The 15,662-nt window shown below is 43.5% G+C and overlaps 1 protein-coding gene across 2 annotated transcripts in view; it reads left to right on the forward strand.

The window, feature by feature from the left end:
* The window catches only part of osmr (oncostatin M receptor), a 31,537-nt gene that overhangs the window by 2,314 nt on the left and 13,561 nt on the right, over positions 1 to 15,662 (forward strand). The window contains exons 2-7 of one of the 2 annotated variants that reach the window (XM_046346518.1): positions 56 to 222; positions 2,048 to 2,204; positions 2,959 to 3,252; positions 14,778 to 14,907; positions 15,111 to 15,259; positions 15,440 to 15,618. In XM_046346518.1, coding sequence (XP_046202474.1) covers positions 56 to 222; positions 2,048 to 2,204; positions 2,959 to 3,252; positions 14,778 to 14,907; positions 15,111 to 15,259; positions 15,440 to 15,618 — 1,076 coding nt within the window. The remainder of the gene's footprint in view (positions 1 to 55; positions 223 to 2,047; positions 2,205 to 2,958; positions 3,253 to 14,777; positions 14,908 to 15,110; positions 15,260 to 15,439; positions 15,619 to 15,662) is intronic. The other variant, XM_046346519.1, reaches the window with a different exon arrangement.

Here is a 15,662-nt window from a genome sequence, read left to right on the forward strand (position 1 = left end):
GGGATTGTTAAATTGAGAGCATGCCTATAAGTGAGCTAGCTATATGTTGTTTTAGCAGGCAGTAAACCTCCTCAGCCAATAATCGCTGAGCTGCGGGCTAATGTTGCTACACAGAGCCTTGTGGTGAAGTGGCTGGTCAATCACACTGGTTTAACAAGGGAAAGCGGTGATACTTATGAAATACAGGTCGGACGCACTGACAACCTCACTATCGTTCACAACGTGAGTAACAGTTCAGGCCATTTGTCCAATTAATTGATTATGTATGTTTTTGTTTCCAAGGAGAACCATTGTCTTGTATTACTGTGTACAGTGCATTCTGAAAGTATTTAGAACCCTTAACTTTTTTCACATTTCGTTACGTTACAGCCTTATTTTGAAATAGATTGTTTTTCTCCCTCATCAATCTACACACAATTCCTCATAATGACAACGCAAAAACAGGTTTTTAGATGGTTTGCAAATGTTAAAAAAAAAAAAAAAAATGTAATGAAGTATTACATTTACATAAGTATTCAGACCATTTATTCAGTACTTTATTAAAGCACCTTTGGCAGTGATTACAACCTCAATTCTTCTCGGGTGTGACACTACAAACTTGGAGCACCTGTATTTCGGGGGTTTCTCCCATTCCTCTCTGCAGATCCTCTCAAGCTCTGTCAGGTTAGATGGGGAGCGTCACTGCACAGCTATTTACAAGTCTCTCCAGAGATGTTAGAGTCTGGGTTCAAGTCTGGGCTCTGGCTGGGTCACTCAAGGACATTCAGAAACTTGTCCCGAATTCACTCTTGCGTTGCCTTTTGCTGTGTGCTTAGGGACATTGTCCTATTGGAAGGTGAATCTTCGCCCCAGTCTGAGGTCCTGAGCGCTCTGGAGCAGATTTTAATCAAGGATCTCTCTGTACTTTTCTCCGTTCATCTTTCTCTTCGATCCTGACTAGTCTCCCAGTCCCTGCCGCTGAAAAACCTCTCCACAGCATGATGCTGCCAGCACCATGCTTCACCGTGACGCTTGGCATTCAGGCCAAAGAGTTCAATCTTGGTTTCATCAGACGAAATAATCTTGTTTCTCATGTTCTGAGTCCTTTGGGTGCCTTTTGGCAAACAATTGGTAGTTACAGTCTTGTCTCATCGCTGCAACTCCCGTATGTATGGGAGAGGCGAAGGTCGCGAGCCATGCGTCCTCCAAAACACAACTCAACCAAGCCGCACTGCTTCTTGACACAATGCCCAATTAACCCGGAAGCCAGCTACACCAATGTGTGGGAGGAAACACCAGACACCTGTCGACCGTGTCAACATGCATGCGCCCGGCCCGCCACAGAAGTCCCGAGAGCGAGATGGGACAAGGACATCCCTGCCGGCCAAACCATCCCCTAACCTGGGAGATGCTGGTCTCCTGGTCACCGCCGTCTGCGACAGAGCCTGGACTCGAACCAGGATCTCTAGTGGCACAGCTAGCACTGCGATGCAGCACCTTAGACCTCTGCGCCACTCGGGAATCCCATTTTTTGATAACTTCCCCAGATCTGTGCCTCGACACAATGCTGTCTCGGTCCTCTACTGACAATTCCTTCGAGCTCATGGCTTGGTTTTTGCTCTGACATTCACGGTCAACTGTGGACCTTATATAGACAGGTGTGTGCCTTTCCAAATCATGTCTAATCAATTGAATTTACTACAGGTGGACTCCAATCAAGTTGTTGAAACATCTCAAGGATGATCAATGGAAACAGGATGCACCTGTTCTCAATTTCGAGTCTCATAGCAAAGAGTCTGAATACTTATGTAAATATTTGCAAACATTTCTAAAAACCTGTTTTATTGTGTGTAGACTGATGAGGAAAATTTTATCCATTTTATAATAAGGCTGTAACGTAACGAAATGTGGAAAAAGGGAAGGGATTATTTTCCGAATCCACTGTATGTACACAGAAAAGGACTTGACAGCAAGACAATAAACAAAGACATGACAGTAGGACAATAAACATGACAAGACAATTAAAATCAGTACTACCAGTGTTTCATTTCTGATTTGCATCATATAGAGCAAAGTGAGTAGCTGTCCTTCCGGTAGTAACTCCACGTTAACATGGACCTGGGTGTCTACTCTGCCTTTACAATGTGCTGACCATTCAATCAGAATACGACGTTTCTGCAACCATGCAGACCCAAGTGACTGGAGCCAATGGAAGACAAATTATGGTGAGAAATGTAGTTGTTCATGTCTGTTAGAAAAGGCTATGCTTCTAACACTTGTCATGTTATCAGATCTGTGCGTTGCCATTTTTAAGAAAGAAGAACTCTTCCTTTTCCTCTTCTCTTTGTAACTATCATCTCATCAAAGTTGCTCAATCAAGACTCTTGCTAGAGGCTGGGGATTTTTACTTGATTCATTTTGTAAAAGAGGCTAAACTAGTAAAGTTTAACCTCATCCCCAGGCTTATTGCACAAATGAATTGGACTGAAGTTTCATATTGTAACTTCAAATGTTTGTTTTGGGTATGCTTGGAAATAGTACAAAAATAAAATCATGTTAATTGGTGAAGCAACAGACATGATAGGCCCAGGTCAAGCTACCATACAGCAGATAGGGTCACATACCTGCTCACTGCTGCCTTGAATAATGAGATATAGACTTGATTATGTCATGTTTAAAATCACATGGGTACATACATCATTCATATCAATATTTGTTAACCCGGAAGCCAGCTACACCAATGTGTGGGTGGTCCTTCTGTAGCTCAGTTGGTAGAGCATGGCGCTTGTAATGCCAGGGTAGTGGGTTCGATTCCCGGGACCACCCATACGTAGAATGTATGCACACATGACTGTAAGTCGCTTTGGATAAAAGTGTCTGCTAAATGGCATATATATTTGTTACATTTGAATAAACATTTTAGGAAGAGTAGCCTCAATTGGACCCCTAATAATCTATATCTCCAACTTCCCCAACCAGGTGCCCAAGACACAGTGGACAGAGTTTGGAAAAAGACCAAGATGTTTCCCTACCAGCAGGTGTTAAAGGAGGGCTCCACTATCTTGTTCTGCTGTGTTCCTCCTAGAGGCATCCATGTCACCAATATGACCTTCAACTCCACCACCAGCTACCCCCTGATCAACATCACTCACAGAGTCACAGCCATTGCTGTCCACAACCTAAACATCTCACAAGCATCCGGCTCCGGGGTGTACTCCTGGTGTGAGGATACAACAGAGAAGAGGAACAACTACTGCTCCAACTTCATCAGCTGTTAGTATGGAGGAGTGTTTTCTCTCCCATCTTGACCTCTGTCATAAGGCCTTCATAGCAATGTTATAGCAGATTTAACAAACGTTAAAGCACTTCACATTCTCCTAGGCATACGTTAGCCGGGTCATTGTGGTGCCTTTTGGACCTCCTAACTTTTACGGAAAAATTATAAATACAATATATACAGTTGAGTCATTAACTTTTTTTTCAACCACTCCACAAATTTCTTGTTAACAAACTATAGTTTTGGCAAGTCGTTTAGGACATCTACTTAGTGATTGACAAAAAAGAAAATTCCAACAACTGTTTACAGGCAGATTATTTCACTGATAATTCACTGTATCACAATTCCAGTGGGTCAGAAGTTTACATACACTAAGTTGACTGTGCCTTTAAACAGCTTGGAAAATTTGAGAAAATTATGTCATGGTTTTAGAACATTTACATTTAAGTCATTTAGCAGACGCTCTTATCCAGAGCGACTTATAGACTAATTGACATAATTTGAGTCAATTGGAGGTGTACCTGTGGATGTATTTCAAGGACTACATTCAAACTCAGTGCCTCTTGGTTTGACATCATGGGAAAATCAAAAGATATCAGCCAAACCCTCAGAAAAAGAAATGTAGACCTCCACAAGTCTGGTTCATCCTTGGGAGCAATCTCCAAATGCCTGAAGGTACAACTTTCATATGTACAAACAATAGTACACAAGTATAAACACCATTAGACCACGCATCCGTCATACCGCTCAGGAAGGAGACACATTCTGTCTACTTCAGATGAACGTACTTTGTGCAAATCAATCCCAGAACAATAGCAAAGAACCTTGTGAAGATGCTGGAGGAAACAGGTACAAAAGTATCTATATTCAAAGTAAAACGAGTCATATATCGACATAACCTGAAAGGCCACTCAGCAAGAACGAAGCCACTGTTTCCAAACCGCCGTTAAAAAAAAGCCAGTCTACGGATTTCAACTGCATATGGGGACAAAGATCATACTTTTTTTGGAGAAATGACTTCTGGTCTGATGAAACAAAAATAGAACTGTTTGGCCATAATGACCATCGTTATGTTTGGAGGAAAAATGGGGAGGCTTGCAAGCCTAAGAATACCATCCCAACAGTGAAGCACGGAGGTGGCAGCATCATGTTCTGAGGGTGCTTCGCTGCAGGAGAGACTGGTGCACTTCACAAAATAGATGGCATCATGAGGACAGAAAATGATGTAGATATATTGAAACAACATCTCAAGACATCAGTCAGGAAGTTAATGCTTGGTCACAAATGGGTCTTCCAAATGGACAATGACCCCAAGCATAGTTCCAAAGTTGTGGCAAAATGGCTTAAGGACAACAAAGTCAAGGTATTGGAGTGGCCATCACAAAGCCCTGACCTCAATCCCATAGAAAACTTGTGGGCAGAACTGAAAAGCGTGTGAGCAAGGAGGCCTACAAACCTTACTCAGATACAACAGCTCTGTCAGGAGGAATGGGCCAAAAATCATGATCTGAAAGTGTTAACAATACATGTACAGCATATATCTAGATTTAGATTTTCTAAGACATCAAATGTCCCTTAACCCATAACACTAATTTTCCCCCTTAAAATAATTATAAAACAATGATTATTGAGTGAAACGTATGCTATTATCAGAACCAGCCTATTTTTCTCAAATAATAGTGAATAACAAAAGAACTTGGTCAACCTTTTTACATGTTCAGTTGACCTCTTCTATCTCTACAAGCTGCCAGAAAATGAGTTGAGTCTACAAGTTGACAGAAAAATAATAATTTGATGGTATTAATATTATTGGTATTGTATAAATTATTATTTAAACAGGGTGGAAAGCAACAACAGGGTGGAACCAGTAGAGGCTCCTCAGAGGAGGAAGAGGAGGACCATCCTCCTCAGTGAATTTCATAAACATGTCAATTGTAAAACATTTAAAAAGTTGTCATTTTTAGATAAAACTATGCTGAATATATTCACGTCACAGAACAATTGATTAAAACACACTATTTTGCAAAGGTCTACAGTAGCCTCAACAGCACTGTATGATGTAGCCAGAGAGAGTTGAGAAGGTGAACGGATGATCTCCGCATGTGTGGTTCCCACTGTGAAGCATGGAGGAGCAGGTGTAATGGTGTGGCCGTGCTTTGCTGGTGACACTGTCTGTGACTTATTTAGAACTCAAGGCACACTTAACCAGCATGGCTACCACAGCATTCTGCAGCGATACACCTTCCAATCTGCTTTGCTCTTAGTGGGACTACCATCTGCATCAAAACTATGAAATAACACATGGAATCATGTAGTATCCAAAAAAGTGTTAAACAAATCAAATGTTTCTTGGCCCAAGCAAGTCTCTTGTTATTATTGGTGTCCTTTTGTAGGGGTTTCTTTGCAGCAATTCTACCATGAAGGCCTGTTTCACACAGTCTCCCCTGAACAGTTGATGTTGAGATGTGTCTGTTACTTGAACTCTGTGAAGCATTTATTTTTGAGGCTGGTAACTTGTCTTCTGAAGCAGAGTTAATGCTGGATCTTCCATTCCTGTGGTTGGCCTCATGAGAGCCAGTTTCATCATAGCGCTTGATGGTTTTTGTGACTTCAAATTTTCCGGATGGACTGACCTTCATGTCTTAAAGTAATGATGGACTGTCATTTCTCTTTGCTTATTTGAGCTGTTCTTGATATAATATGGGCTTTGTCTTTTACCATTTTATTTTTACTAAATACCACCCCTACATTGTCAAAACAGAACTGATTGACTCAAATGCATTATGAATGAAAGAAATTCCACAAATTAAATTTTAGCAAGGCATACCTGTTAATTGAAATGCATTCCAGAATGCCAAGAGTGTGCAAAGCTGTCATCAAGAAAAGGTTGGCCACTTAGATTTAACACTTTTTTGGTTACTACACCGAATCAAACTGTATTTGTCACATGCTCCTAATACCAGAAGTGTAGACTTTAACATGAAATGCTTACTTACAAGACCTTAACCAAACAGTGCAGTTCAAGAAGAGTTAAGAAAATATTTAGCAAGTAGACTCAAATAAAAATAATAAGAAAAAGTAACACAATAAGAAAAACAATAACAAAGCCATATACAGGGGGCACCGGTACCGAGTCAGTGTGCGGGGGTACAGGTTAGTTGAGGTAATTCGTTGGTTATTACTGCATTGTTGGAACTAGAAGCACAATCATTTCGCTACTCTAGCATTAACATCTGCTAACCATGTGTAAGGGACAAATACATTTGATTTGGATTTGATTTACATGTGGGGTGAAGTGACTATGCATAGATAATATACAGCGATAATTAACAGTGCGTAGCAGCAGTGTACAAAAGGAAGGGGGTCAATGTAAATTGTCCAGTGGTGATTTATTTGTTCAGCAGTCTTATGGCTTGGGGGTAGAAGCTGTTGTGGAGCCTTTTGGTCCTAGATGTTGTGCCCCGGTACCTCTTGCCGTGCGGTAGCAGAGAAAACAGTCTATAACATGGGTGACTGGAGTCTCTGACAATTTTATGGGCTTTCCTCGGACACCGCCTATTGCATAGGTCCTGGATGGCACGAAGCTTGGCCCCAGTGATGTACTGGGCCATACACACTACCCTCTGTAGCGCCTTATGGCCAGATGCCATACCAGGCGGTGATGATAACGATCAGGATGCTCTCGATGGTGCAGCTTGTAGAACCTTTTGATGATCTGAGGACCCATGTCCTGCAATAAAATGCAAATTAATTACTTAAAAATCATACAATGTGATTTTCTGGATTCTTGTTTTAGATTCCATCTCTCACAGTTGAAGTGTACCTATGATAAAAATTACAGACCTCTACATGCTTTGTAACTAGGAAAACCTGCAAAATCGGCAGTGTATCAAATAGTTCTCCCCACTGTATACCTGCTGGAGTGCGTGCTATGGGTGGGTGTTGTTATCGGGACCCGTGAGCTGAGATAAGGCAAAGCTTTTCCAAGCATAGACTTATAGATGACCTGGAGTGACGAATATGTAACGATGGCCAGCCGACTAGAGCATACAGGTCGCAGTGGTGGGTGGTATAATGGGCTTTGGTAACAAAATGGATGGCACTGTGATAGACTGCATCCAGTTTGCTGAGTCGGGTATTGGAAGGTATTTTGTAGATGACATCACCGAAGTTGAGGATCGGTAGGATAGTCAGTTTTACTAGGATAAGGTAGGCGGTGTGAGTGAAGGAGACGTGTTGCGAAATAGAAAGACTCTAGATTTGATTTTGGATTGGAGATGTTTAATATAAATCTGGAAGGAGAGTGTACAGTCTAGCCAGACACCTAGGTATTTGTAGTTGTCCACATATTCTAGGTCAAAACCGTGCAGAGTAGTGATGCTAGTCGGGCGGGCGGGTGCGGGCATTGAACGGTTGAAAAGCATGCATTTGGTTTTACTATTGTATAAGAGCAGTTGCAGGCCACGGAAGGAGTGTTGTATGGCATTAAAGCTTGTTTGGAGGTTTGTTAACAGTGTCCAAAGAAGGACCAGATGTATACAGAATGGTGTCGTCTGCGTAGAGGTGGATCAGGGAATCACCCGCAGCAAGAGCGACATCATTGATATACAGTGCCTTGCGAAAGTATTCGGCCCCCTTGAACTTTGCGACCTTTTGCCACATTTCAGGCTTCAAACATAAAGATATAAAACAACAACAAGTGGGACACAATCATGAAGTGGAATGACATTTATTGGATATTTCAAACTTTTTTAACAAATCAAAAACTGAAAAATTGGGCGTGCAAAATTATTCAGCCCCCTTAAGTTAATACTTTGTAGCGCCACCTTTTGCCTGCGATTACAGCTGTAAGTCGCTTGGGGTATGTCTCTATCAGTTTTGCACATCGAGAGACTGAAATTTTTTCCCATTCCTCCTTGCAAAACAGCTCGAGCTCAGTGAGGTTGGATGGAGAGCATTTGTGAACAGCAGTTTTCAGTTCTTTCCACAGATTCTCGATTGGATTCAGGTCTGGACTTTGACTTGGCCATTCTAACACCTGGATATGTTTATTTTTGAACCATTCCATTGTAGATTTTGCTTTATGTTTTGGATCATTGTCTTGTTGGAAGACAAATCTCCGTCCCAGTCTCAGGTCTTTTGCAGACTCCATCAGACTCCATCATTCTTTCAGAATGGTCCTGTATTTGGCTCCATCCATCTTCCCATCAATTTTAACCATCTTCCCTGTCCCTGCTGAAGATAAGCAGGCCCAAACCATGATGCTGCCACCACCATGTTTGACAGTGGGGATGGTGTGTTGAGAGTGATGAGCTGTGTTGCTTTTACGCCAAACATAACGTTTTGCATTGTTGCCAAAAAGTTCAATTTTGGTTTCATCTGACCAGAGCACCTTCTTCCACATGTTTGGTGTGTCTCCCAGGTGGCTTGAGGCAAACTTTAAACAACACTTTTTATGGATATCTTTAAGAAATGGATTTCTTATTGCCACTCTTCCATAAAGGCCAGATTTGTGCAATATACGACTGATTGTTGTCCTATGGACAGAGTCTCCCACCTCAGCTGTAGATCTCTGCAGTTCATCCAGAGCGATCATGGGCCTCTTGGCTGCATCTCTGATCAGTCTTCTCCTTGTATGAGCTGAAAGTTTAGAGGGACGGCCAGGTCTTGGTAGATTTGCAGTGGTCTGATACTCCTTCCATTTCAATATTATCGCTTGCACAGTGCTCCTTGGGAAAGGCACTGGATTGTAGGAATGACCTAGTCAAGTAAATACGTTTCATGACTGTGTTAAGTCAGTTGCTCCATTCTAATTCCACATACGCCAATGCAGGCGGTCTTTCCAAACAGCTCTTACACTAAAAGGGCATTATTATAATTTGCACAATTTCACAGTATTATTCTAACTTCATAGTTTGGATATATATTCATATATTTATTTTTTCCTCGACTTTTTCACTCCGGACGCTTTATCTGGACACGATTCGTCAGGACCTCCAACAGCCGAAGCTAAGTAGTAACATTAACATGATGCCTTCTAATTGCAGCCGCTGTGCTCGCCTTACGGCGAGGATAGCTGTACTGCAAGCCCAGCTTCAGACGCAATCGTTAGGCAAGGGTAATTTCAGTGTAGGAAAGGATGAAACAGCGTCTGTGCCACCAGTAAGTACAGATAGTAGTATAAATCCCCTGGCACAGTCCCCGCAGCCGGACAACTTTCTCACGGTTTCTGGTAGGAAATGCTGTAGGAACGCTCAACCGGTGTCGCTCATTCAGCAGACAGAAACTTTCAACCGGTTCTCCCCATTAAGCAGCGGGTCGGTGTCAGAGGCCGAGTCTTCTCTGGTCTCTACTCCTCCCGTTACGGGGTCTGAGACGCCGAAGCTTCCCACCATTAGCTCTGACAAATTGAAAACTCTAGTCATTGGCGACTCCATTACCCGCAGTATTAGACTTAAAGCGAATCATCCAGCGATCATACACTGTTTACCCGGGGCAGGGCTACCGACGTTAAGGCTAATCTGAAGATGGTGCTGGCTAAAGCTAAAACTGGCGAGTGTAGAGAGTATAGAGATATTGTTATCCACGTCGGCACCAACGATGTTAGGATGAAACAGTCAGAGATCACCAAGCGCAACATAGCTTCTGCGTGCATATCAGCTAGAAAGATGTGTCGGCATCGAGTAATTGTCTCTGGCCCCTCCCAGTTAGGGGGAGTGATGAGCTCTACAGCAGAGTCTCACAACTCAATCGCTGGTTGAAAACTGTTTTCTGCCCCTCCCAAAAGATAGAATTTGTAGATAATTGGCCCTCTTTCTGGGACTCGCCCACAAACAGGACCAAGCCTGACCTGCTGAGGAGTGACGGACTCCATCCTAGCTGGAGGGGTGCTCTCATCTTATCTGCCAACATAGACAGGGCTCTAACTCCTCTAGCTCCACAATGAAATAGGGTGCAGGCCAGGCAGCAGGCTATTAGCCAGCCTGCCAGCATAGTGGAGTCTGCCACTAGCATAGTTAGTGTAGTCAGCTTAGCTATCACCATTGAGACCGTGTCTGTGCCTCGACCTGGGTTGGGCAAAACTATACATGGCGGTGTTTGCCTTAGCAATCTCACTAGGATAAAGACCACCTCCATTCCTGTCATTACTGAAAGAGATCATGATACCTCACATCTCAAAATAGGGCTACTTAATGTTAGATCCCTTACTTCAAAGGCAATTATAGTCAATGAACTAATCACTGATCATAATCTTGATGTGATTGGCCTGACTGAAACATGGCTTAAGCCTGATGAATTTACTGTGTTAAATGAGGCCTCACCTCCTGGCTACACTAGTGACCATATCCCCGTGCATCCCGCAAAGGCGGAGGTGTTGCTAACATTTACGATAGCAAATTTCAATTTACAAAAAAGAAAATGACGTTTTCGTCTTTTGAGCTTCTAGTCATGAAATCTATGCAGCCTACTCAATCACTTTTTATAGCTACTGTTTACAGGCCTCCTGGGCCATATACAGCGTTTCTCACTGAGTTCCCTGAATTCCTATCAGACCTTGTAGTCATTGCAGATAATATTCTAATCTTTGGTGACTTTAATATTCACATGGAAAAGTCCACAGACCCACTCCAAAAGGCTTTTGGAGCCATCATCGACTCAGTGGGTTTTGTCCAACATGTCTCTGGACCCACTCACTCTCACAGTCATACGCTGGACCTAGTTTTGTCCCATGGAATAAATGTTGTGGATCTTAATGTTTTTCCTCATAATCCTGGACTATCAGACCACCATTTTATTACGTTTGCAATTGCAACAAATAATCTGCTCAGACCCCAACCAAGGAACATCAAAAGTCGTGCTATAAATTCACAGACAACACAAAGATTCCTTGATGCCCTTCCAGACTCCCTCTGCCTACCCAAGGACGCCAGAGGACAAAAATCCGTTAACCACCTAACTGAGGATCTCAATTTAACCTTGCGCAATACCCTAGATGCAGTTGCACCCCTAAAAACTAAAAAAATGTCTCATAAGAAACTAGCTCCATGGTACACAGAAAATACCCGAGCTCTGAAGCAAGCTTCCAGAAAATTGGAACGGAAATGGCGCCACACCAAACTGGAAGTCTTCCGACTAGCTTGGAAGGATGGTACCGTGCAGTACCGAAGAGCCCTTACTGCTGCTCAATCGTCCTATTTTTCTAACTTAATTGAGGAAAATAAGAACAATCCGAAATTCCTTTTTGATACTGTGGCAAAGCTAACTAAAAAGCAGCATTCCCCAAGAGAGGATGACTTGCACTTTAGCAGTGATAAATTCATGAACTTCTTTGAGGAAAAGATTATGATTATTAGAAAGCAAATTACGGACTCCTCTTTAAACCTGCGTATTCCTCCAAACCTCAGTTGTCCTGAGTCTGCACAACTCTGCCAGGACCTAGGATCAAGAGAGACGCTCAAGTGTTTTAGTACTATATCTCTTGACACAATGATGAAAATAATCATGGCCTCTAAACCTTCAAGCTGTATACTGGACCCTATTCCAACTAAACTACTGAAAGAGCTGCTTCCTGTGCTTGGCCCTCCTATGTTGAACATAATAAACGGCTCTCTATCCACTGGATGTGTACCAAACTCACTAAAAGTGGCAGTAATAAAGCCTCTCTTGAAAAAGCCAAACCTTGACCCAGAAAATATAAAAAACTATCGGCCTATATCAAATCTTCCATTCCTCTCAAAGATTTTAGAGAAGGCTGTTGCGCAGCAACTCACTGCCTTCCTGAAGACAAACAATGTATACGAAATGCTTCAGTCTGGTTTTAGACCCCATCATAGCACTGAGACGGCACTTGTGAAGGTGGTAAATGACATTTTGATGGCATCGGACCGAGGCTCTGCATCTGTCCTCGTGCTCCTAGACCTTAGTGCTGCTTTTGATACCATCGATCACCACATTCTTTTGGAGAGATTGGAAACCCAAATTGGTCTACACGGACATGTTCTGGCCTGGTTTAGGTCTTATCTGTCGGAAAGATATCAGTTTGTCTCTGTGAATGGTTTGTCCTCTGACAAATCAACTGTACATTTCGGTGTTCCTCAAGGTTCTGTTTTAGGACCACTATTGTTTTCACTATATATTTTACCTCTTGGGGATGTTATTCGAAAACATAATGTAAACTTTCACTGCTATGCGGATGACACACAGCTGTACATTTCAATGAAACACGGTGAAGCACCAAAATTGCCCTCGCTAGAAGCATGTGTTTCAGACATAAGGAAGTGGATGGCTGCAAACTTTCTACTATTAAACTCGGACAAAACAGAGATGCTTGTTCTAGGTCCCAAGAAACAAAGAGATCTTCTGTTGAATCTGACAATTAATCTTAATGGTTGTACAGTCGTCTCAAATAAAACTGTGAAGGACCTCGGCGTTACTCTGGACCCTGATCTCTCTTTTGAAGAACATATCAAGACCATTTCGAGGACAGCTTTTTCCATCTACGTAACATTGCAAAAATCAGAAACTTTCTGTCCAAAAATGATGCAGAAAAATTAATCCATGCTTTTGTCACTTCTAGGTTAGACTACTGCAATGCTCTATTTTCCGGCTACCCGGATAAAGCACTAAATAAACTTCAGTTAGTGCTAAATACGGCTGCTAGAATCCTGACTAGAACCAAAAAATTTGATCATATTACTCCAGTGCTAGCCTCTCTACACTGGCTTCCTGTCAAAGCAAGGGCTGATTTCAAGGTTTTACTGCTAACCTACAAAGCATTACATGGGCTTGCTCCTACCTACCTCTCTGATTTGGTCCTGCCGTACATACCTATACGTACGCTACGGTCACAAGACGCAGGCCTCCTAATTGTCCCTAGAATTTCTAAGCAAACAGCTGGAGGCAGGGCTTTCTCCTATAGAGCTCCATTTTTATGGAACGGTCTGCCTACCCATGTCAGAGACGCAAACTCGGTCTCAACCTTTAAGTCTTTACTGAAGACTCATCTCTTCAGTGGGTCATATGATTGAGTGTAGTCTGGCCCAGGAGTGGGAAGGTGAACGGAAAGGCTCTGGAGCAACGAACCGCCCTTGCTGTCTCTGCCTGGCCGGTTCCCCTTTTTCCACTGGGATTCTCTGCCTCTAACCCTGTTACGGGGGCTGAGTCACTGGCTTGCTGGGGCTCTCTCGTGCCGTCCCTGGGGGGGGGTGCGTCACCTGGGTGGGTTGATTCACTGTTGTGGTCGGCCTGTCTGGGTTTCCCCCCCCCCTTTGGGTTGTACCGTGTCGGAGATCTTTGTGGGCTATACTCGGCCTTGTCTCAGGATGGTAAGTTGGTGGTTGTAGATTTCCCTCTAGTGGTGTGGGGGCTGTGCTTTGGCAAAGTGGGTGGGGTTATATCCTTCCTGTTTGGCCCTGTCCGGGGGTGTCCTCGGATGGGGCCACAGTGTCTCCTGACCCCTCCTGTCTCAGCCTCCAGTATTTATGCTGCAGTAGTTTATGTGTCGGGGGGCTAGGGTCAGTTTGTTTATCTGGAGTACTTCTCCTGTCCTATTCGGTGTCCTGTGTAAATCTAAGTGTGCGTTCTCTAATTCTCTCCTTCTCTCCTTCTTTCTCTCTCTCGGAGGACCTGAGCCCTAGAACCATGCCCCAGGACTACCTGACATGATGACTCCTTGCTGTCCCCAGTCCACCTGGCCATGCTGCTGCTCCAGTTTCAACTGGCCTGGGCCCTAGGACCATGTCCCAGGACTACCTGACATGAGGACTCCTTGCTGTCCCCAGTCCACCTGGCCATGCTCCTGCTCCAGTTTCAACTGTTCTGCCTTACTATTATTCAACCATGCTGGTCATTTATGAACATTTGAACATCTTGGCCACGTTCTGTTATAATCTCCACCCGGCACAGCCAGAAGAGGACTGGCCACCCCACATATGCTCTCTCTAATTCTCTCTTTCTTTCTCTCTCTCGGAGGACCTGAGCCCTAGGACCGTGCCCCAGGACTACCTGACATGATGGCTCCTTGCTGTCCCCAGTCCACCTGACTGTGCTGCTGCTCCAGTTTCAACTGTTCTGCCTTATTATTATTTGACCATGCTGGTCATTTATGAACATTTGAACATCTTGGTCATTTTCTGTTATAATCTCTACCCGGCACAGCCAGAAGAGGACTGGCCACCCCACATAGCCCGGTTCCTCTCTAGGTTTCTTCCTAGGTTTTGGCCTTTCTAGGGAGTTTTTCCTAGCCACCGTGCTTTTACACCTGCATTGTTTGCTGTTTGGGGTTTTAGGCTGGGTTTCTGTACAGCACTTTGAGATATCAGCTGATGTACGAAGGGCTATATAAATAAATTTGATTTGATTTGATTTGATTTGATTTGGATACATATATACATACACAGGAAATCACGTTTTGACTGCACTGGGCCTTTAAGACAACTTAATTAAGCAAGAACATACATTTTCTTCAAAAAAAAATACTTTTTCTAGTTCACCTTACCACTACTTTATGTTTGTGATCTAGTTTCTCCCCAGAGGCCGGAGAACCTGAGCTGCGGGACTGAGGACCTGAGAACTGTTATCTGCACCTGGAACCCTGGTAGACCTGCTAACCTGTATGAACCCTACAAACGCACACACACCCTTCACATAAAGTGAGTCCACACACACACATGCACACACACACACACACACACACACACACACACACACATACACACACACACAAACTTGTATAGCTCCACCCACCAGCTTCCTCTGGTGTTCTCTCTCTCAACAGATAATTAGCACGTGGAGGCATAATGATCATACTGTGTCAGACACATCTCTTACCTCTCTAGCCACTGTGTTTGTGCAGGAACACTGTTGGGGATCCTATCAAGTGTGGTGAGTGGTTCTGCAGGTTCCAGGCTGTCCCAGGCTTAGAGTGGTATCATGTCTCAGTGATAGTCAAAAACCAGCTAGGAGAGGAGAAACAAAGCTACAGCTTCAACATCACTGACAGAGGTGAGGACAGGAAATACTGAGATAAATGTCATACAGGCTAACATTCGATGAGTAATGTTGGTGTGCACCCACAACATTGAAAAAAAGTCTCCATTTGCTCCTATACCAACGTTAGTGTCACAATGTTTTGATCATCAGTGGTATCTAGATATATTGTATTTGCATGCTGTGTGTGTGAAGTGTTCCCAGTTCCAGAGGGAGTGAAAGTGAGTCCAGGGGTGACAGAAGCCAATGTGTCCTGGGTTGTGAGGGGGAACCTGTCTGGGGTGGAGCTCTTCTGCCAGGTCACAGCAGACCCAGTAGAGCCTAGGAGGCCGACACACCTGGCTGCAGCAGCAGACCTACAGAGCACATCCATGGTGAGAAAAACAATCATTGACAGGTGACAAAATGTAATTATCAA

This window comes from Oncorhynchus gorbuscha, linkage group LG04 (assembly GCF_021184085.1).
Source record: "Oncorhynchus gorbuscha isolate QuinsamMale2020 ecotype Even-year linkage group LG04, OgorEven_v1.0, whole genome shotgun sequence".
Lineage (NCBI taxonomy): Eukaryota > Metazoa > Chordata > Actinopteri > Salmoniformes > Salmonidae > Oncorhynchus > Oncorhynchus gorbuscha.